Source organism: Rhinatrema bivittatum, chromosome 3, assembly GCF_901001135.1.
Source record: "Rhinatrema bivittatum chromosome 3, aRhiBiv1.1, whole genome shotgun sequence".
Classification (NCBI taxonomy): domain Eukaryota; kingdom Metazoa; phylum Chordata; class Amphibia; order Gymnophiona; family Rhinatrematidae; genus Rhinatrema; species Rhinatrema bivittatum.
The window spans coordinates 514,075,555-514,099,454 of record NC_042617.1 but is presented as its reverse complement, the minus strand read 5'-3'; the positions used below and the strand labels follow the sequence as shown (position 1 = coordinate 514,099,454).

The window sequence follows — 23,900 nt, the reverse complement described above, 5'->3', positions numbered from 1 at the left end:
GCATTGCTCCTGCCCTATCCTGCTCACCTGAAGCATGAAATAGAGTTCATCTGGTATAACCATAAAGTGACTCAAATACTGTAGTGCATGTACTGTGTATAATGATGGGAAAGGTTTCTGGGTGGCAGTCTCACATTTAAATGCTCCCAAAAACAAGTGAAGCCCATTTGTGAAGTTACAGATAGATTTTAATGGTATTAGTGGCAGTGCATGTTCACTTGGTACATAGAAACGTTTCCCTACAACTAAGGCTGATGTTATTACAGTAAAAACTGCTTAAGGAAATCATTCCTAGATTTGGTGTACCATAATGTATAAGGAATCATAGAGGTATACATGTTTTTTCTATCAGCAGTTTTTAATGTATCCATGACAACAATAGGTAGAAAAAAGGCAGAGATGACCCCACCTTGAACATTACCATGAAATGCCATGATACATACGTTTTGTGCATAATACAGAATACAATTAAATCTCAGAATCTAACTCCAAAATTAACCCCCAAACCCCTCCCCCTCCCCTCCCTACCTTCCTCCCCACTCTTAACTGTACAATAACATAGCATAACATAACATAAAGCGAGGAATGCCGTAAAAGCAGTCCTTCAAGGATATAATGCGGAAATTATTATAGAACGAGGTACACATTTTATAGGACATGATACAGCAAACTGAGGAAAACACTGGGTAAAAAATTCCATTATCACTGCCCTTATAGGCTACAAATCTCTGGACTGGATAAAAGACTGAATGATATACTTAAAAATAAAATTGCTATGATACTCCTCTTAAGTGGCCCAATGTTCTTCCTTGGGCTTTAAATAGTATGGGAAGCATACCTAATCACAAGTATGGATTCTCCCCTCATGAACTTTTAATGTAGAGATCCATGCCAACCACTGATATGCTCAAGCTCCCTATACACATTGACTTTGCTCAGGATGAACAGATTTATTTATTTAATTATTCATAAAAATTTTATAACCCGCCTCCTCCATTATCTGATGCATTATTTTTTAAAGTTATCTGTTTTTGCTGATGTTTTTATAGGAAGCAGACTTTTTGAGATGATAGAATTACATTACAGGAATCTGTACCATTATCTAAATCTGCACTTGTTTATATGGATCTTTTAGAGATGTGATGATTACATTATGGGTATTTATTATTTTTAAATATATGCTGTTCTACTAACAAGTTTTCATGTTGTGTATGAGAGATGAGATGAGATATTTTTATGCAGTTTTCTGGTTTTTTGCTGTTTCATGTATTTTATATTTTCTTAATGTTTTTGATATATGTTTGTACTTTTTATTTCTTTTTATTATAATTTGGTTTTCTGTTTTTAGTTTTATGTTTTTATGCTTATGTGTATTTACTTGTAAGCTACCTAGCATTTTAAATAAAAGGGATATACATTTTTTAAATAAATAAAATAAATAAACACAGTTGTCCAGGGTCGGTTACAAACTGAACATATATAACATCATAAACAATACAAAACATATAAAACAATAAACAATAAAACACTTTCCCCTGACAATGTCCCAGGAATATAGTAAATCTTTCATTTTGTTACTCCATTGCACCAACAAGTGAAAAAAAAGACTTACCAGCGAGTGTTAGGAATACTAACTGCCGAACTGAATTCATTCATTTTTACCTGTTATCTAGCCTGGTCATTTGGTACTTCTAATGGTAATTTCAACAGAAGAACTACTTGAGACTCGGGTGGAAGGGCCCTTTACAAGTATTATTGTAAGCTATTCTGCTTCTCATTTCTACTCCAGCTAGTACAAAAAGGCTCTTGAATTACATAATCCTTTACCAGGACCATCAGCTTCAGCTTGCCCACCAACAATGGCCAACTCAGGAAAGCCACCTGAGTTGTTCAGGCAATCACCTCAGAGCCCAGACCAGGAATGTTACCTGAGTCGTACAGGTCAGTGGTACTGTTGGCTTTCTGTTGTTACACCTGTGACCCTTCATCTTCAACTCTGAATCAGAAGTAAATGACAACTGTTTACCTGGAAATCAACCAAGTAACTAAAGTGACGAGTGACATCAGGAGTAGGCCCCTGGGTTTGTGCTCAGGCATAATAATCCCCCTCCTCTGCCATATATCCAAGAATAGTTTAGCGCCCCACTGTGGCATTTCTGCTTGTTGCTCTACTTGCTTGTAGGTTATTGCCAACAACATACCCATTTTTAACCAACACTTATGTAAATCTCACCAGACACTGGGCTAATTCTTTCAACTTAACTAGCTGCTGGGTGTCATGCAGTATGGAAAAAAGGCAGCTGAACATGTTCTTCCTATACTTACAATGCATAACAAAAATGCTGTGGAGAGGCAAATTAAATCACCCTCACTTTATAAAGCTAACATCAATAAATATAAAGGGCAATCATATATGTGATAAACATTTGCTAGAGTATAAAGACTCTTATTAAGTTTCAAATCATTATAGTATCATCATAGACCCATGTAATTTTTAAAAAATATTTTCATTTATCAACTTTTTAAACCAGTTCTCCAAAACAAAATCTTTTTAGTGAGACACGATTTTGAATAATTATAGACAAAAAAAAGTGGATAATACATTTTTAACAATCAATATTTATTTAATGAAATAATGCAGCAGCAAGTATATGAGTAAAATAGAACTTATCATATGAATCAGGTCAAAGTAATGGATTCTAAACCTTGGTCCTTGATAGAGATTTTCCCCATGAGATTTCCAAAAAACTCCCAGCTCCCAACATACTTGTGTTTTGGTGTCTGAACAAATACCTGTTCTCTTCTCGCAATCACCAGTTCAACTTGCTACTAAACAATCAGCTGCCAGTGGCCACTATCTACAGCTGATATATGCATGCAACCTAGCTCTGGACATACTAACCTTAGTGGACTTGTTTTGTAATGAGACTATTGTAACCCCAGCTTCCTCAAAAGTCACCTTTCCAGCCCTGGGCCAGTAGCAGCCAGGAGGAGATATCAGTTTATTTCTTGTTGGAATAATCTTCCTATACTTACATCAGAGTACATAGTCGACTTGCTATTACTAATGTTATTCAGTACCGGTAGTTTCCCTTGCACCTTCCACTTTCTACAGCTGATATATGCATACTGGGAGTTCGAGCTCTAGTGGACTCATTTGTAAGGAAACTACTGTAATCCATTCCTGGGAGTTACCTTCCTGGACTTGGGCAGCATTGAAAAGGCTCTGTTAGGGTGGATAACTTTTCAAAATCTCTAGCTACCTTGGGCCTTCAAAGGCTAAACTGGGCTGAGCACACTCACAAAGATTCCAATGTCTATTTCTCGAGTGTGCTCCAAAAATAGAAAATTTATTGTAAAATACAAAATATTCAGTAAGGAAAACATCAAGTTTACATCATAGTCCACTTCCATAGTCACGTCATTTGTTATACTGGTGAATTCGCAAAAATAAATAAATTAGATGTAGGGCTCTGAGGATCTGTGGTTTTGCTTTGGGGGAACTGAGAAGACAAAATCATTAGCACATTGTTCTTGGAAAGAGATAATTATTATAATTTCAAATTAATTATTGCATTAACTGGTGGTGATTGATTTGGGTTTGTGTCAATCTTGTAAGGCACTAGCCCAGGTAGGGTAATGGGAATTTAGGCAAAGGCACTAGCAAGTAGTAGTGGGGCACTGCTCTGCCCTGTGGCCCCTGGCCCATTGGCCTTCCTAGTTATATTATCTCTGCTGGTGGTGGCATTATAAGTTACTCATCACTTCACAGACAGAAAGAGCAGTGCTCCTAGTACGTATATATTGCAACTCTGAAGATTAAGTTTCTTCACACTGTTACCTTCTGCTCTGCCTTCTTTAGTGTGACATTCTGTGATGACACAGTTTGGCTTTTTTGAGAAATCAGTCACTTATTCTGTGTCTGGCCATTTGCTGATGCACCATGCTCACAGCACACATAGCTAAAATATTACTCTGTGTGTGTGTGTGGGGGGGGGGGGGGGGGTTCTACCTTGTGGCCACTGGGCTCAGTACCTGCATTAGTTATTAATATTATCCCAGTGCTGGTGGTGGGGGCCATTATTATTTCACTTACTTCAGGCTACTCATTTCACAGACAGAAAGATCAGGTTTCCTAGTACATTCATATTGGCTTCACATTGTTACTGTCTGCTCTGCTTACATGTAGTGTGACTCTCTGTGGCATCACTGTTTGGAATTTTTTAGAAATCCATCATTTATTCTGTGTCTGGCTGCTTGCTGAAGTACTACGCTCACAGCACACATAGCTAACATGCCACTAAGTGTATCTGTGAGCGCTATGCCCTATGGCCACTGGCCTCAGTGCCTGCCGTAGTAGTTATTAATCTCAGTGTTGCTGGTGAGATCATTATTATTTCACTCACTTCAGGCTGGAAAGTGGAGGAGTAGCCTAGTAATTAAAGCAGTGGGCTATGAACCAGCGTTCAAATCCCACTGCTGCTCCTTGTGACTTTGGGTAAGTCACTTTACCCTCTTTTGCCTCAGGTACAAACTAACACCTAGAGCTGCTAAACTGCAATGTTTTTCAGGGGGGTGTTGTCACAATAGTGGGCCCCCTCCTCCTAAAATCATATCGGCTGTATGGCGATTTGTTTCGTCTCACAGCAACACACCTCGGGACAAAACAATGCAGCTAAGCGCACTGGCAGCCCCAACCTTAAGGACCTGTCACTGCCTTAAAGGGCCAACTGCAAAAAAATGCCCCGAAAAAAGAAGAAGTGTGCGTTCAAGGCTGACCCCGACTCAACCTGGGGCTAGTATCTCAATTGTAAATAAAACATGTCCCTCCACCCCCTCCCTTTCCAAAGTCCTCAAGCCTGACACTGAACCCCCATTCCCCCATTCCTCCTACCCCCCAATCTTAAAAGATGACCCAAATTACTGGAGGTATAGTGCCCCATCTCTCCATCCCCTTGTCAGAAAAAACATCCCCCCCCTCACACCCCCAAAAATGATGCCAAATGGGCCCATGGTTAGAGTGTGTCCTGGGCTCTATTGCAGGATTGGCTTCCATTTCTGAAGATTTGGGGGTGCGGGAGAGTGGTCAGGGTGGGGAAGGCTTGGGCGGATGCTCCCGCTAACTACCAATGAGTTTTTTCTGACAGAGAGATGGGGAGGGGGGAGGGAAAGTGATGGGAGGTGGGGAAGATGGGTGGGGGGGTACTATACCTCCAACAATTCAGTATCAGGCTTGAGGACTTTGGAAAGGGGAGTGGGGGGGACATGTTTGAATGAGTACAGGGTTAGGGAGTTAGGGGGGGGGGCTGCTGCTGCACACTGGACTTACATCTATTTTTACACTTTGGGGTGTTGACATGGTCCCAAATTGAGCCAGGAGTCAGCCTTGACTCCCCTGCTCAACTTTTTTGCCTACCAATTTTTTATTTTGCATGGCCCATTAAATCTAACGCAAGAGCCTCAAGACCCACATTAAGGTCCCGGGGCTCCAACATTAGATTTACCAAAATCAAGGGAGGTGTGAATTTATCATGGTTGATCACTTTCTCAATCGGTTGCAATAAATTATTAAATAGAATTGCCTAGTAATGAGCTGTTTTGCATGGATTTGCATTATTCATGCATGCAAATCACATGCAAAGCAGCTTGTTGTACTAGGGGAGGAATCTAGGCAGGGCCATATAAATTATCATGTATATCACTGCAATAGGGCTCTATCATGCGATAAACTGTGTATATTGTGTCACATATGCTGTTTAATGCATGTTAGAGCCCTATCGCAGCTTGATGCATCTCCCAGTTAGATTGTAAGCCCTCTAGGGATAGGAAAATACCTACAGTACCTGAATATAATCCTCTTTGAAATGCCAAAAAGCAGAATTAAAATAACTAAAATAACTGCTCATCATTTCACAAGACAGAAAAGCTTTGATGTACACAGAGAGGGAAGGGCAAATCAAAAGTAATGAACCTCATGAGACTCATGGTTAGTCTCCCAGAAAGTGGCATAGGTCATGGATGATTCGGCTACCAGTGATCTTTCCTGTGCAGCATTTTTTTTTTCATTTCATTTTCTGGTTGTTTTGTTTTTAGGTCCATTTCGTGGTTAAAATGGGTCGGAAAGGTCTTTTTTCATTTTTTTCAATTTCAGAGTTATTGTGCACTTACTTGAATTTAGTGTGTACTAACTTGAGCATAATTAAACATTTGCCAGCCACTGCCAGTACTAATAGTAGTACCATGTTTTCTTCCAGAGGGAAATGGCATGATGATTGATTGAATGATTTTACTTACTTTAGAGATCACTATGCAAACTTTGCATAGAGACTCTAAGGTCAATGCATAAATTGGCTGCACAGTGAGTGCACACAGACAGCTCACACAATGCACTACAGAGACTCTCTAATGCTCAAGTTGGCTGCACAATGAACACACATTCACACACACAGTTAGCGAAAGTGGTCAGGTGCACTCACTATGACCACCAGTGAGTCATTGAATAACTAGTACTGTACTGTTTGTTGGCCTGCTTGGCTTGCCTGTCAGCCAGACACAGTCAAAGCCACAAGTGTAACACTAATATCAAAATGTGACATCACTCACTGACATGACGTATGTGTGTCTTTCTAATACTGTATAAGAGCACTTGAGTTGTTGCTCTAGTCCTCTCACTGCTCTTAAAATGTTTTGTTAAATTTGAAAATTTGGCACTGATATTATTGGTCCAGATGCCTCAGAACAGTGGCAACTTGACAGATTGCAGAGCCCCTGCCACAGGAAAGAGGGTAGGATAATAACAATTTAGATAGATACTGTGAGGCTAGTGACTAGGCCACTACTAGCTCCTCCAGTCCAGTGAACTAATGCTTGAAAGATATTAACTCTGCACCAAGTCTCAGCAGCACTCACTCACTGAGATCACAGATCAGAGATCAGTATTACTGCAATGCACAGAAAGCGCCTACCTTACAAGCATAAGAACATAAGAACATGCCATACTGGGTCAGACCAAGGGTTCATCAAGCCCAGTATCCTGTTTCCAACAGTCGCCAATCCAGGCCATAAGAACCTGGCAAGTACCTAAAAACTAAGTCTAATCCATGCTACTGTTGCTAGCAGTGACTATTTTCTAAGTCAACTTAATTAATAACAGGTAATGGACTTCTCCTCCAAGAACTTATCCAATGCTTTTTGAACCCAGCTACACTAACTGCACTAACCACATCCTCTGGCAACAAATTCCAGAGTATAATTGTGCGTTGAGTTAAAAAGAACTTTCTCTGATTAGTTTTAAATGTACCACATGCTAACTTCATGGAGTGCCCCCTAGTCCTATTATCCGAAAGAGTAAATAACCGATTCACATATATCCGTTCTAGACCTCTCATGATTTTAAACACCTCTATCATATCCCCCCTCAGCCGTCTCTTCTCCAAGCTGAACAGTCCTAACCTCTTTAGTCTTTCCTCATAGAGGAGCTGTTCCATCCCCTTTATCATTTTGGTGGTGTGGCACTGGTGGCTAGGCTAGGCTACTGGCTAGTAGTACTAGCAGCAGCACTAGTAGCTACTGCTAGCCCAGTAACTAGCTACCCCTCAAGAAAGCTTTACTAAAAAATCAATCACCAGCTGCAGCTAACACTGATTGATTAAAATATAATTTTTCTGCTCTAGAAAATCAAATGAATGGAATGAATAAAGAGCTGTTGTTTTCTCCTCAAACCCCCACAAAACAAAGCAACACACAAGCAGAGAATTCTTTATTATATATCTATTGAGTAAAAGTAAGAGGGGAAATAAACATATAATTGGCCAGTTCAAAAATACACTTAACCAAGTACCATGTACCTGTCATAAAAAAATGAAGCAGGATTGGAAAATTAAAAGTATGTGTGTGCATACATATTCCAAAATGCCAGGGCCCCCTTTTCTAAAATGTACGGGGATTGGCAAATTCATAATATGCGCTACCATTTGACCTCCCAGTGCCTGGTAACACCAGGCACTGGGAGGTCATGCCACCCCATCCCCCAATAAACACCACCTCAGTGGGAACCTTGGCAACAGAAATAAATAACAAGGAAACAGCCAATGGGAATACTGATTCATACCTGCTGCCAATTAACTGCTACCTTGAATGACTAAAAGTGTCAATTTAGTAACATTTTCTGTTACTGCGCACTAACAGCTGTTACTGAGTACTCACGGGAATTACTGTGTACTAACCACTGCACACTAACAGTTGTTACTGCACAGTAATACAGAGTTACTGAGCAGTAAGTCCATTAGTGCGCAGTAACATGAAATACCAATTATCACAAAATTTCGGGGGGGGGGGGGGGGTCATTTTTTGGGATTTCCAAAAAAAGACAAAATAGACAATTTTGTTGTTGGATTCGATTTAGTTCAAGACAAATGCACAGCTCTAGTTCACACATCCAAGGACATACCTTCACACCATCCACCACATAAATTCCCACACAACCTCCTCACACATGCACACACCACTCATATCCTCATACACACTCTCACATGCACCCAAACACAACCTGCTACACCCTACCTACCTCCCAAAATCTATATATTCTTACATCCCCTGAATACACATGCACCTCCTTTTTCCACATACACCCCACTCCTCTGCTCCCACAACCACCCACCAAAATCTACATCCCCTCACAGAGACAAGGAAAATAAATACAGCTTCTCAATTCACTGACCCCCCCCCCCCCCCCACACACACACACACACACACATGCACCCTCATACACAAACACACACATACACACACACTCTAAACACATCCCCACATCCCCACACCCCTGAAACCACAACCCCTATGCACACTGTCAATACCACCAGGAAACCCCACACCCCATAAGTCCCCTTACACACACAACTCTGACACATTAAATAAATAAAATAATGTAACTTTATGCTTCATCAAATACTGCCTCTTGTTAATTGGTTACGGTTAACCGCTTAGTTCGATGTAAACCGAGTTGATTTGATTTGTATCAAGAAAGTCGGTATATAAAAGCATTAAATAAAATAAATAAATATTACTTCCCACCCCATATACCCCTACTCAATAACACAAGAGGAACAAAACTTTCAAGCAGCCATCTTGTCTTTGGCTTGTGTATGCTCCTTTCATTATTACTTTTCATTTAAGCAATTGAGATATCCTGTAATATTTAAAAATGAAGACAGTTTATGAAACCCTGACTTTTTCTCTTTCTATTGTGAAAGCTAAAAACAGTAGTGAAAGCATAGGAATACGGCAGAACATTAGACAATAACTTTAATACTGGAGTGCGGGCGCACATGTCTGCACATCTGCCAGCTTGCGTCCAGAGAAGGGTCAATTTTATAACATACGTGCTTATGTGCGCGTATGTTATAAAATAACCTGGATGGGTGTACATGTGTGCACAATTTTAAATGGATGCATATACGTGTATGCAAATACCACTTCTACCCCGTAAGTGGGAGAATTTTATAAGAGACGCGCACCGATGCCATAGCTAGTTTTTCCAGTCTGTTCCCAGTTCGCCCAGTTTAGGGATTGAACTTGAAAGACCTCTAATTTATTAACTTCCCTTTTCCCCTGTTAGCCCCCAACCCTTAAAACCCCACTAACTAGCCTAGAGATTTTTGTTTTATTACTTATACACCATCCATAGCAGTAGTAAAGTTAAGCGCCAGAGGATCCCGGTCTGCATCTGTATGCATAAGTATCTACACGCACATCTCTTATATGCCCACGACCTGCCCTGCCCAGACCATACCAATGTCCCGCTCCTTTTTGCAGACTATTTCCTTGTGCGCACAGAGGGAGATGCGCGCCTCCATGGGTGGCTTATAAAATCTGCTTGGTGCGCGCTGGCCCAACTTTTGCAAATATTTCCCAGCTTTGGCGCGCAGGGCTTTAAAAATTCACCTGTTAGCAAGTACATGCTCTCTGCTCATACAGAAAATATCAATCATAATCATAAACAACAGATATTGTATATATTGGGGATGGGGAATACTCAAATGCAGATCAGTCAAAATTCAACTTTAAAAACAGAGCAGCAGCATCTGCCCTGGAAATTACATAATGTGTGCTCTAAATATACTGTACTTACAAATACTATCACCAATTTTGCCTGAGGCCAACATGCAGTATGCCAATGCACATGTGCATTATAAATGAAAGAAATTTTAAATGAAAAATAAAAATACCATGAGACAAAAGAATCAAATTTATAAAAACAAAACTAAATTAAAATGAAACGAAAATATATCAATGCACACCCCTAATAGCAGGCACTCTATTGTCTTTTTCTAGCTATGCTGAGTTTTAACAATTGTTATGTGATGCATGGATATTGGTTATTTGATTAATGTGTCTTATTTATTGTCTTTGTTTTGAATGGTTTTAATTTGTTCTGTTGTATGGCTTGTTAGTTTAAGTTTTATTTTAGTATTTTTTGTATGATTATTATTTAATTTTATGTTTTAATTGCTGCTGATTATTTTATAATTTTAAATCGTTAACCACTTAGTTGATAGACCACTTACAGAGGATACAAGTTCAATAAATAATAATAATAATGGTTCAGAACAAAGGAGGAAGAGAAAAACAAACTGTACTGAAGAAGGAGAAATCTTGCAGGTGGTCACACTCTATGCCTCGCAGCTGGGATTTAGGGGTGTGTTTTGGTTTCATTTCATTTATCGTTTATTTCATGTAATCATGTTTATTTAAAACGAAATAAAAAAAATTAGTGAAAAAGTAAAAGAAAAGAAAATCAAAACAAAATTAAGGGGTTGAGTTCTTTCTCTCCTTCCAAAAAAAGACAACAATGGCAGCACAAAAATTTAAAAAATAAACCCTCCCTTGAGCCTATTAACACTCTCCCCCACACCACCCCAGACCCACCTTACCCCATCCATGGATATTAGGAAACCTAAATGGGGCAGAAGATATCTTCAGCTGTCCCTTTCCCACTGGGTCCTTATTCGAAAAAGGCTTCAAATGGCCTAGAGGTAACTCTGGTACCATTTTTAAATGTCAACCCAATAGGACAGGAGTGCCTAGGGATGCTTCTGCACATTTGGATTTCTTAAGACCCAAAGACAAAGGCAAGATGAGTATGGGAGGGTGCAGGCAGGTTTGGGGAGGGCTTTAATTTGTAACATTTTGCAATGCTGGTGCCATTTTTTCAGTGGTGGGGGAGAAGGGGGAAGGAATGATGACTGCTTTGAAAAACAAAACAAAAACATGAACAAAATTTCCTGTTTTGTTTCAAATGAAAGCACATCCCTACTTGTATTTATCTTTAGCTGTGAAGATAGAATAACTGGGCAGACTAGATGAGCCAAATGGTCTTTTTCTGCCATTATTTATTATCTTACTGAACCCCATACTCTAATTGTAGTAGGTGGCAGAATAATATCCTCATTCTTTGCTTCACGCCAACATAGACGTTTGTGTTTTAAGAAAGGCATAGTAACAAAGTAACACAGTAAATGATGACAAAGTCGGAAATGGCCCACCCAGTCTGCCCAGTAGCGACTGTATGCACGGTTCTTTCAAATGGTGGTCCAAGCATTAATCATGTCTAGCCTGAATACTGCAATAGCTTGTGTGTTGGCCTGCCTGAACACAAGCTTCAGGTGGTCCAGAATATCACAGCTTGGGTAGGATGTAATTCTCCCAAACAGATAAGAAAGACTCTGATATAAACATCTCGTCACTGGCTGACTATTCAAGCCTGAATTCAGTTTAAATTACTATCATTTATTTTCCAAGTTCTAAGAGGAAATGATCACATTGTCTTAAAAATAAGTTGAGATAGTATGCCCCAAACAGGCAATTAGACGTGAGCCAAGGGGTATTGATAGCAGTGCGCTCTATCCAAGACATGCGCTGAACTCAATTAAGAAACTGAGGTTTCTCCATGGTAGCCCTCTCTCTTAGGAACAAACTCCCTCTGGAACTTAACTTATGATAGAATTAAATTATCTCTCATTACAGAAGGAAGGCCTGGATGTTCTTTGGTGAAAAGCTGATAGAATAAAGATTTTTTAGGCAGTTTCCCATAAGGCAAGCTGTGAAAGCTGGGTGAAAATGTTAAGACCTAGGCTGGGGTGGGAAGGGGTGTTTGATTATCAGCCTTGAGAGGTTTTAGTTTTAACATGATTATGTTTATATTGATTTTGTTTTTATTTTATTTTAATGTGTTATGTCATTTTGATTGCTTTGTTCACTGCTTTGGGCAATCTCTTTGAGACTGGGATAGAGGTATAAACATTTTTAAATACATTAATTTAATAAAATCTACCCAAAGTAGACCAAATTCCCACACAGAAGCCAATACCCACTCCCATTGTGTTCTCTTTAGTTTAGTAACTGCTGCTCCGTGCCATCTAGGAACACAGTGCAGTCATATTACTGCTGTTTTGGTCTGTAACTGCCACTCTGTGCAAGTTACCCCAGCACTTTATTACCATTCTCTTACTACTAGGGATCCTCTTAGTTTATTAGTGGTGTGCATACATTTTTTTTTCATCCCTGTTTCGTTTTTGGGTCGGGGGTGGGCCATCTCGGTCCACCCTCGGATCGGAAATTTTCTTTCGTTGCCAATTTCGTAAAAAAAAGAAAAAACCCAACCCTTCAAATGTAATTAAATACAAAGCCCCCACCCTCCCGACCCCTCCAAGACTCGCTGAAAGTCCCTGGTGGTCCAGCGGGGGTCCCAGGAGTGATCTCCGGTGGCCGTCCATTGCTCCTACCATGTGACAGGGGCATGCCAATGGCAACGGTAGCCCCTGTCACATGGTAAGGGCAAAGGGCTGCCGGCGCCATTTTGATTACTGGCAGAAGACGGCCCAAGAGTGGGAGATTGCTCCCAGGACCCCCGCTGGACCACCAGGGACTTTTGGTGAGTCTTTAGGGGCTCGGGAAGTTAGGGGGGTTGTATTTAATTAAACTTGAAGGGTTTGGGTTTTTTTTTACTAGATGTGTCCTCCCCCCCCCAAAAAAAAAATAAAACTGATAGGAAAACTACACAAAATTTCATCGGTTTTCCTTTTATTTTTTTTATTTCCTGAAATGCAATGAAATAGGAAATATCGTCTTTATTGCAAACGACTGCACACCACTAATGTTTATCCCTTGTTTTTTTAAGTCTGTCACTATATTTGTCTTCACAACCTCCTCCAGGAGGCCATTCCAGGCACCCAGCATCCTCTGTGAAAAAATATTTCTTCACCTTGTTCCTTGGAGCTTCATATTGTGACCCCCCTAATTCTAGAGCATCCTTTCCATTGAAAAAGCCGATTGTATTGATTTATAAACAATGCCATGCACAAACACTTAATACAATCTTTTACCGCAGCTATACAAAAATACAAACCATGTTGTGACTCTCAGTTGCATATTACAAGAACTGCATATGGTCACAGAGGACACAATCACATGGCATGACAAGTACACACTGAATGAATGAATGAATGAATGAATGAATGAATATTTAATAAGTGAGCCTTACTGAGTTTGTGCCCAAAATCTGTAGATCTGGCTTTTCTGATTCCAAAAGTTTGGCCACCATCTTCAAGAAACTTTCCACAAAGAGGTTAATGCTTTGACAGTGACAGGCCATTAGCAGTTGGTCCAAGGCTTCCATAGCAATGCACACATATCTGTAGAAGAAGAAAATACAAGTGTAATCCATCAATATTATTTCATCAACTTATTTATAAAGCAAAGAGACAGATGGCAAGATCAAACAAGTTACAACATCATGACACTCAAGTCATAGGAAGATAGAGGTCCATATTCAAAAGCATTTAGGGGTAGATTTTAAAACATGCATGTGTACGTCCATGTGCACGAGATTCCCAGCGTGTGTACATGGATGCACCGATTTTATAACATGCGCATGTCGCCACGCACACATTATAAAATACGATACCCGTGCACACATTCGTGTCCGATTTTAATATCGGCGCGCGCATGTGCGGGCGGGTCATGACTTGCGTGTGCAGGGGGGAGCGAATTTTTTAAAGTATGGGCGGCAACGCAATCGGGCCTTTGCCCAGTTTCCTCCCAGTCCGCTCCAATTAAGGAGCGGACTGGATGGGAACTTCCCTAACCCTCTAACTACCCTTCTTCCCTTTTCCCCTCTCCACCCCATCCTCTAAACCACACATAACTAACTACTCTATTTTTTTTAAATTTTAAAACTTACCTACTCCGTTGAGCAGAAGAAAGTTGCTACGCTGGCCAGCTGCCTGCGCGCACTTCCCAGAGACAGAACTTAATGGCCACTGTCCCAGTCGGCCCCTGCTCCGCTCCCGCCCCCGCCCTGCCCAGACCCCACGCCCTGGCCTGTCCCTTTCAAGGAGCCCAACACTTCGGCACATATCAGGAGATACGCGCGTGACTGGCCATTTTTAAAATGCACTCGGCACGCGCGCGGCCTGGCCATGCATGTATGCCCCCGGTTTTTGCATGTGCCGGGCTTTGAAAATTTGGGCTTTATTCAGATAACTCAGAAGTTAGCCAGTGGAATGAATATTTGAGCACTTATCTGGCTAAATTCTAGCCAGCTAAATTAGGGGCATTCTGGGGCGTAACTGGAAGGAGTTGAGTTAGCCGGCTAACTTTAAGATAGCTTGCAACATTCAATAGTGCAGCTGCACTATTGAATATACTTCCAAAGTTAGCCAGATAAGTTTATCTGCTAACTTTGCTATCTGGACTGTGTCTGAATATGGATTTCATAGTTTCCTTAAACCCACCATTTCATCTACGTTAACGTAGTATAGTTGCTGTATTGGTCTACTTGAAAACATAGACATGAAAGCGATGCCATTTTACTGGACTAGCTTAATCCATTTGTGACTAGCTTTCATGAGCTATACATCCTATGTCAGGGATTCTGCACAGTCCTTGAAAGCTATTCACAAACGTATCAAGTCCAGTATGAAGGTATCAACTACAGTTTGTTTGCTGACCTTTATTTCAATGCTCACTAAAAGGTGAACTAGAAATTATTAAGATGATTACCTTAATTTTCAGTTCGGTTTTGCTGCTGATTTTCCAGGGAGGGGATAGGGGGATTGTATGACTATCTAGATGTAGAGCCATACTGCAGTCCCTATAAAGGTTTGCCTTGTAGATGAGCTATTAGAGGAGGAGAGAGAAACGTATCATTTATGCCACAGCATCTCCATGTGACGCTGCTGCAATGGTTGCTTCCTATGTCTAGTTTAGACACAGAACTCTAGAGGAGTTATGGATCATTAAGTTGAAAGTTTAAGGGAGAGGAGTGTTCTTGTGAGTTCTCAGTCATTTGGGAAAAAGTTTAGGCCAAGGTCAGTGGGTTAAGGATTTTTAGAGATTTGAGGGACTTTCTAATTGAGTTATCTTTTTAAGAAGATGTGTCTTCATTTTGGAACTTCATTTGAAAGGAAGATTTCCTACCCTTCATTTCCCAGTTTGTGTTTAAGGGAACTGAAGTTTTTCTACCTGGTTCCAAGTAGAAAAACAATGCCTTTCCAGCTAAACTGTTTGTTGAGAAAAGGATACCCATCTGGTTACCAGCCTGTGAGAAGAAAAAGGGGAGAGAAGTGGCACCCTCAGGGTGCTTACCACAGCAAATACATATCCAGAACAAAGAGGCGAACAAAGGAGGTATCTATCTGGTACAAGTAGGAAAACAAACAGAGAGGATTGGAAGCAGAAGAATGGATCAGATCAGAGCCTCAGGAAAATTCAGCTACCAGAGAACTGTAAATTGGAGGGAGTATTCGTGTACAGGATGTCCTAAATTTCAAGAGGAAAAGAGCTGGGACCCCAGTAACAAAGATGAGGCACTACACATTTGCTTCTGAAATAATTTTTATGGCCCATGGATTTACCAAGAAGAAAGTGTATTTTGTGACAGATTATCCATACCGAACAAGTACTTTCATAAAGGCTGTATGCTGGAGTACCTTTCACATGTCTTTCTGGTTCTTGTGGGTTTAGAGATAGACACACAGAATGCCCAGGGCCTTGGAAGTTAATTAACCTGTCCACTCATCTTTCACTACAGAGAATCCACTAAAGGGGTGAAGATGATACACTGTGACTTAGCTCAGTATTGAGTGTGAGGGCCCTGACTCATCATGTGTCACCCAAGTCGGGGTTACACTGACTAAGAGGTGAGTTAGGTCAGCTTGCTAACCCTAAATTGTTATAGTGCTATTATAAGGAGCTTTATATATTATTGTATCTATAGTTTTCCTAGTAATTTGAAAATCTGAAATAAATAAATAATATATAAGGAACTTTCCTCTCCTATCCAGCAGTTCTCAGACTTTTCCTACGAACTTTAATGGTACTGTGGTCTATGGGATGGCTCTGATAAAACCCAAATAGCTGCTATTACAGACAGCAGAACTCACACCTAAAATGAAGGATAAAATGAAAATGTATTTTCAAGTTATTATTGCCTTGGAGGCAAAGCTTTATGAAACTTCACTGGTCGATTTAAAAGCCTCGTGCGTGCCAAAACCGTGAGATTCACATGTCTCGGCTGCGCGTATGCCACACGTATTTTAAAAGGCCTGTGACAACGCATGTATCGCCCACTATGTGGTTTATCTGACACTAGCCAGTATATATTCTATTGATATTTCATACTAGTGGTTCCCTAGTTGTGTGGTTATATGCATAGAAGTCATGCCTCAGCCCTGGTCCACCCATGCCCTGATGTATCAAGCTAGGTTGAGAGAACATTGTACAAATCTCATTGTTGTCTGATTTTCCTCACTCCGAAGGACATCAAATCTTTACAGAGTGAACTGTTCTGTTCGTACGTCTCACTCTGCATGTAAAAATGGCCCCTAACCCCTACACTACTACCTAAACCTCACCTCGAGTTACTAGGTGGGCCTCCTACAGTAGCATAAATAACTGCTTACTATGGTGCCTCCCCCAGAGGTTTTCTCTCTTGCTCTTGCTCTCTCTCTCTCTCTCCTCCCTCATCTCAGGCCCTTTCCCAGCCTAAAAATGCCCAAAACAGAATTTGCAAAAAAATTGCATTATCAGCTTAATACTATTGAAAAAGGTGTAGTTATCTTCAGCGTTAAAACTGCGATATCAGCACTTTGTGAAGCCAGCCCACTTTCACAGAATTCCGACCCCCGACTCCTCCCCAATCCCTCCCCTTTTAAAAATTTGCATAGCACCATGCATTATGGTGCTTTTTGCATGCATTAAAGCATTTTTCGCATGTGAAAATGCCTTAATGCATTTGAAAACGCCATAATGCACTTTGATAAATGATCCTGTAAGTCAGGCAGTATATTCAGCCGAACTTAGGCTCCTACATTTTCAGCTGAAAATTTGCATATATTTAGAAGAATAAAAGTTATACTCCTAAATTTAGGACTGCTAGTCATTTCCTAGATTTAGGGTCCTAAATGAGCTCTGAAAACTAAAGCTAAGTTCCTAACTTTGTTTCCCCTCCTAACTCTACTCCTGTAACCACCTACTTTTTAGGGTCCTAAATTTAGATGCTTAATGAAACTAGAAGCAAAAAATTTCCGCACTCATCCCTAGTAAATTTTCAAAAGGGCAAAGGGCAAATTTAGGAGCTTAACCCCAAGAGATAGGAACTTAAACCCTTTAAAAATGGGTCCTAAAGTGGCACAATACAACTTAAGATATAAATTTCAGTATAAGAATAGCACTAATAAATACAAACAAAATAGCAATTCAAAAGTTAAAAACTTATTATTCTAAATTCTAAGCTGCCTTGAGCTCATTTGGAAAGGCTGGCTAAAATTAAAAAAATAAAATTCTAAGAAACATAGTACTCAATTAATAGTGCAAGGTAAATAAATAAATATAACATAACCAAATATTCTTTAAAATAAAGATTAAACACTAGATAAGACCAACAAATAAAAGACTACAGCTTAAAAGCATCTTTAAATAGCATGTTTTCAGTAGAATGTCTAAAAATTAAGTAATCATTTACAAAATAGATCTCTTTTGAGATAGAGTTCCAAAGTGGAGGTGTAGTGCGTGAGAAAGATTGCCTTATAGTCCTAGCTAGAAAAACACAAAGTAATGTATCATGAACAGATTGCAGAGCCTGAGGTAGTCTGAAACATACTGATGAAGATGATCTTTTAAATATGAGACACCTATGCCATTTAATACTCTGAAAGTCAGGCACAGGATCTTATATTGGGAAAGCAAGGAGATGGGTAACCAATTTAATTCTTTCAAAAATGGAGTTATTCTATCCTTATGATTTGCAATTATAACTTCTCAAATCACAGCATTTTAAACAAACTGTAAATGACAACAGTTACAACAGTCCAGGTAAGAATGCATCATAGCATGCAATCCAGTTTTTAAATCTGGTATTGCTACAAGGTGCTGAAGCTGGCAGACAAGACACAACTTTATATAAGGATGAAAGAAGGTGCAGGAGAGACATGATACAGACTTTCAGATACCTGAAAGGTTGTAATGATGCACAAACCACAAACATTTTCCATTGGAAAGGAAACAGTAGAACTAGGGGGTCACAAAATGAAATTCCAGGAGGGATGACTGAGAACCAATGTCAGGAAATAATTCTTCACAGAGAGAGTGATTGATGCCTGGAATGCCCACCCAGAAGAGATGGTGAAGACGAGAACAGTTAATTAATTCAAAAGGGCATGGGATAAACACTGCAGATTGCTAAAGGCCTGAAGAAAAAGATGGTGTAACAATTCTGCACAGGGGTCACGGGTACAGAATGGCAGTTACTACCCTTAAGGGGACACATGGGGGTAATCTGCAAAGAACGGCAATTACTACTCTTAATGGAACGCATGGTGATAACCTGCACGGAGCGGCAGTTACTACCATAAGCAATTGTTGAGCAGACTGGATAGACCATTTGGTCTTTAATTTCCATCATTACTATGTTACTATAATGTCACCAAAGTGTGCCTTATAAAAGCATCAGAGTCTTCACAAACTTTGGATATATGATATCAGAGAGAGTAGGAGGGCACAATGTTCTCTGACACTCCTCGGTGGGAGGTTTCTCGTCAAGGTATGTTTTAACAAAATTCTCATTTGTCCAGTCTTCCAACCTGGGAAGGTGACCAAGTTTCAAGGTCAGAACCCTCAGGACTTCTAGGACTAGAGAAATTTTCTTGTGGTCCAAAGAGGATCTTGATATTGAGAGAAACGAAAGAGTTGAAGAATAATGAAAGGAGAGTTAGTCCCATACTCCTTGTGTTTCACTGAAGATTTGCCTTAAGGTTTTCAAAGTTGATTTCTGGTTGGAGTCAGAGTAAGAATTGCCAGACTGGGAAATTAACTTTCAGATTTACTGCTTGGAAGGTGTCAGTAAAAACCAATCAGTAAGCATATTAAGGGATTACAAAATGAAGACAGAAAAATGGTGGAGAAACAGTAGTGATTATTATGTTGCTAATGAGTGGGCCGATACAGTAAAGTCTGCGGGAGAGCGGGCGAATGCCCGCTCTCCCGGTGCGCGCACTGGCCACTCACCGGTGCGCGCGATGCAGTATTTAAATTAGGTCCGGCGGTAGATCCGGGCACCTCCTTTTTGACAGGAGTGGCGGCTGTCAACGGGTTTGACAGCTGATGCTCAATTTTGCCGGCATCGGTTCTCGAGCCCGCTGACAGCCACGGGCTCGGAAACCGGACGCCAGCAAAATTGAGCGTCCGGTTTTCGGCCCGACAGCCGCAGGCCGAATTCAAATTTTATTTTATTTTTTTACTTTTTTTACTCTTCGGGACCTCCAACTTAATATCGCTATGATATTAAGTCAGAGGGTGCACAGAAAAGCAGTTTTTACTGCTTTTCTGTGCACTTTCCCGGTGCCGGAAGAAATTAGCGCCGATCTTTGGGTCAGCGCTAATTTCTGAAAGTAAAATGTGCGGCTTAGCTGCACATTTTACTTTCTGTATCCCGCACGCATACCTAATAGGGCCATCAACATACATTTGCATGTTGAGGGCGCTATTAGGTGCCGTGGGTTGGACGTGTGTTTTCCTCCCCTTACTGAATAAGGGGTAAGGGAAAACGCGCGTCCAATAGCAGGCTAACAGTGCACTCTCAGCGACTCTATTTAACATTTACATGCTCCCCCTCTGCCACCTACTGGCAGGGGTAGGTATCAGTGAAGAAAACAAGAATCGGATGATGGAAAAAAGTGGCTGCATTGATGTCGACACACTCCTCATTTACACAAATGCTAAATATTGTTGATGACATATACTGAATGCAGTTTTCTTCATTAATGGTGCTACGTGGCATGGCAACAGTAACAAAGTAACGATACATGATATTTGAGGTCACGAGTTTTAAGTTAATGAACAATACTGTGACTTCAGCCCTGCAGGCATAACACATGTCCTGGTCAAACTGATTGCCCCTGAGGCAGCTCTATACACTAGAGCGAAACTCGGCTAGAGTTGGGCACGTTTAAATAAAGGGCTTTTTTCCATCATCCGATTCTTGTTTTCTTCACTGTTACACAGCCAACTGGATCGGCTTCCGCTTTGCCTTTTAGGGCTAGGTATCATACACTACATATATGCTGACGACATCTAACTAATTCTACCAGTTGAAGAATCAATTGAGAAAACACTTAACTTTGCAATGATGTATCTAGACATAATAAAACCACTATTAAACCAAATGGAACTAGTAATTAACATAGAAAAAACAGAATTTATACACCTTGAATGAAAAAACATTGTAAGAATTCAAAATCCCATCAAACTTAAAAACAATAAATTAGTGGAGTTAAATGATAAGGCTAGAAACCTAGGAGTAATTATAGACACGGAAATCAGCCTTAAACAACACATATCAATAAAAGTAAGAGAAGGCTATGCCAAACTAATGGTCCTTAGAAGACTAAAACCCTTGTTAACTCAAGAACACTTTCGTACAGTACTACAAGCACTAATATTTGCTAGCACGGACTACTGTAACACACTTTTCCTAGGATTACCATATACCACAATCAGGCCACTGCAAATACTACAGAACTCAGCTGCCAGAATACTTACTGGAAAAGGCAGAAGAGATCATATCATGCTTGCGGATTTACACTGGCTCCAAATAGAACAAAGAGTACAATTCAAAACACTATGCACAATTCATAAACTAATAAATGATGAAAACGCCGATTGGCTAAACACTGCACTACAATTACATGTCCCTCAAAGAAATCTCAGGTCAGCCAATATAGCACTACTAACCATTCCCTCAGTCAAAACAGCAAAGTTGACCCAAGTTAGAGAGAGCACTATCTTTGGCAGGACCATTATTATGGAACACACTACCACTTGAACTGAGACTAATGAAAGAATTAAAACTCTTCAAAAAAGGCCTAAAAACTTGGCTTTTCAAAAAAGCATTCCACAATGAGAGCGCTGACTAACAACAAATACATACACCTGAAAGTCACCATAAAAAGGTAGAATTGACAATTTTATTATTTTACCCATAATTAAATATTAAATTAAAAACAGTATACACATATATGATTATCCCAACAATCATATAAATAGTAACCCCAACCCACTTCTCATTTAGAGAATATTATTGAACTATGTAACCGTAAAATATTGGCACACTATAGATAACTTAGAAACCAAACCAAACCTATTTCATGTTGAAATGTAAACCGTTGTGATGGTGCATTACTAAACGATGGTATAGAAAAGTTTTTAAATAAATAAATAAATGAATGAATAAATAAACATATATATTATATAGGCATACACTGAAAAAAAAAACATTTTAAATAATAATAGTTTAATAGACAATAAACTACTTTCTCCTAGTAATCAAGGTGGTTTACTAGATCCCATATGATATTAGTGTTGCGACCGTCGCTGCTCGACATCTCCACTCCGCCCTCCTCCGGGAACATCTTTGGCGACTCCCTCTTGCTCTAGTGGAAGGTTAGCCGCTGTGGCGTCTCTCTGCCATCTTCCTCCAGCGTCCCCGGAGCGGCTCGACGCTGCGATCCGCCATGATTCACAAGGGCCTAAGGGCGTGCACGCGGCATGGCCCCGACTGATGTACCAGCATGGCGCGAACCTCAGGGGCGTCCCCCTGAGATAATGTCATCAGTACCGGATATATAAGTCTTAGAAATCGCTAACTGATGGAGTTAGCAAGGAGTTGAATAGGAGTTGGTTACAGACCAGTTTTGCTCTCTCCAAGCTACTCTGCCTCCTCGGACTTACCAGGGGTACCCGCTCCTCGGGGGCCTCGCTTTCTCTTTGTTTTTCAGGTCACAGTCAGGAACTGGCACTCGCTCCTCAAGGGCCCATGTTCCCGGACTGGTTGCTGAATACTCTTTCTGTCTGGAAGTCATCGCTGCCTACTACACCAGTGAGTTATCTTCTCTCTCTCAGAGCTTTCCCTGGAACCAGGTACTCGCTCCTCGAGGGCCTAACCTATTCCAACACCTGGACTACTTCTAGAGACTACTGTGTGAGTGTTACCATCAAGGCTCTGTTCCTGAACTCTGCATACCCTGCCTACTCACTATATTCAGTTTCTCTACAGCTCAGTTATCCAGGATCGCTGTTCCAGTACCTGAGGGACTACAGCCCTGCCGGGCACTTCCAGCTCACTACTGCCACCTCTGGTGGTTCAATATACTGTTTAGTAAAAGAACTAGTGTGTGTCTGTCTCCATACTCTGAGCCTGACCGGTGGTCCCTCTCGGGATCTTCCCCCGGGGGCATGGTCATCTGCCACCGGCCCAAGGATCCACCCACAACTACCTCAAACACCAACAATTAGGCCTATGGTAAAGTGCACTGGGTGTGGACTTGGCCCATAGGAAGCCAGGAATAAAATGAACTACAATTCCAAGATAGTAAGCCTTCCATATCATAATTGTCAGCACTCAACCTATGAAAAAGCCATACTGCAAATATTACATCAGGCCCTAAACACCAGGATACCTCATATTAGGAAAACAAATTAAAGCCAGGATGTTGTAAATCCCATACACAGAAGCTACATGCTAGCAGAATACCTAAAGCCTCAGTCACACATGCAGAACATAGACTCTCACCAAATTCAGAATAAAGAGATCTAAAATATAAATTGAAATGTGTAGCAAAAATTGAACTGGAAATCACAAGAAGCCAGACTCTTAAACATATCAATAAAAAGAATGTCGAATATGCTGATAAATTCAGCCAATTAAAAACATATATAAAAATGTTTAAGATTTTACAAAACAATAAAATATTTCAAAACAGCAGATTTATCACATCCAAGGAATCGCTGGTGATCCTGAGCGACTAGGTCCAATTTTCCTGATTCTTGATCTAGGCGTTGAGAGTGATCATTGAACGTCGACACCATTCCTGCAATGAGATCCCAAAGGGACTCCAAAGTCACAACTGCCGATTTTATAATCTCTATCTAGAGGCAAGGGTATTTGGAGTTTGCAGATATCAAAGCTGGAGGTGTGGAGCTGCTTGCACCCATTCTCTCCAACGGTGAAACAAGAGGAGAAACTCCAACCGTACCTCCTCTCTCTCCAGGGATCCTCCGAACTGGGGTTCCGCCCAAACCTGCTTCCAACTCTGACAATCTGCCGGCAGCCCCCTTCGGCTGGATAGGCAGAGCTTCACATACACTCGGTGTCCCAGCGATGCCAACAGCTTCGGAGAAAGAAGTCAACGGCGGTTGACGCAGGTTAGGAGGGGTCAGAGAAATTTCTCCCGGCAACAGCTGCACTCCTCTCACAGCTTTGCCAGCGGGAGTAGACACCCTCAATTCTGGGGTGGGAACCGAGTATAGAAAGATGGATTGCTGGTCTGAAGGGATGGAGGGTTCGG

General features: G+C 40.7%; 1 protein-coding gene across 3 annotated transcripts in view; it reads right to left on the bottom strand.

The window, feature by feature from the left end:
• Positions 1-23,900, bottom strand: part of EFR3B (EFR3 homolog B) — a 455,199-nt gene that overhangs the window by 237,032 nt on the left and 194,267 nt on the right. For all 3 annotated transcript variants that reach the window (XM_029596199.1, XM_029596200.1, XM_029596198.1), the window contains one exon: positions 13,541-13,691. In XM_029596199.1, coding sequence (XP_029452059.1) covers positions 13,541-13,691 — 151 coding nt within the window. The remainder of the gene's footprint in view (positions 1-13,540; positions 13,692-23,900) is intronic.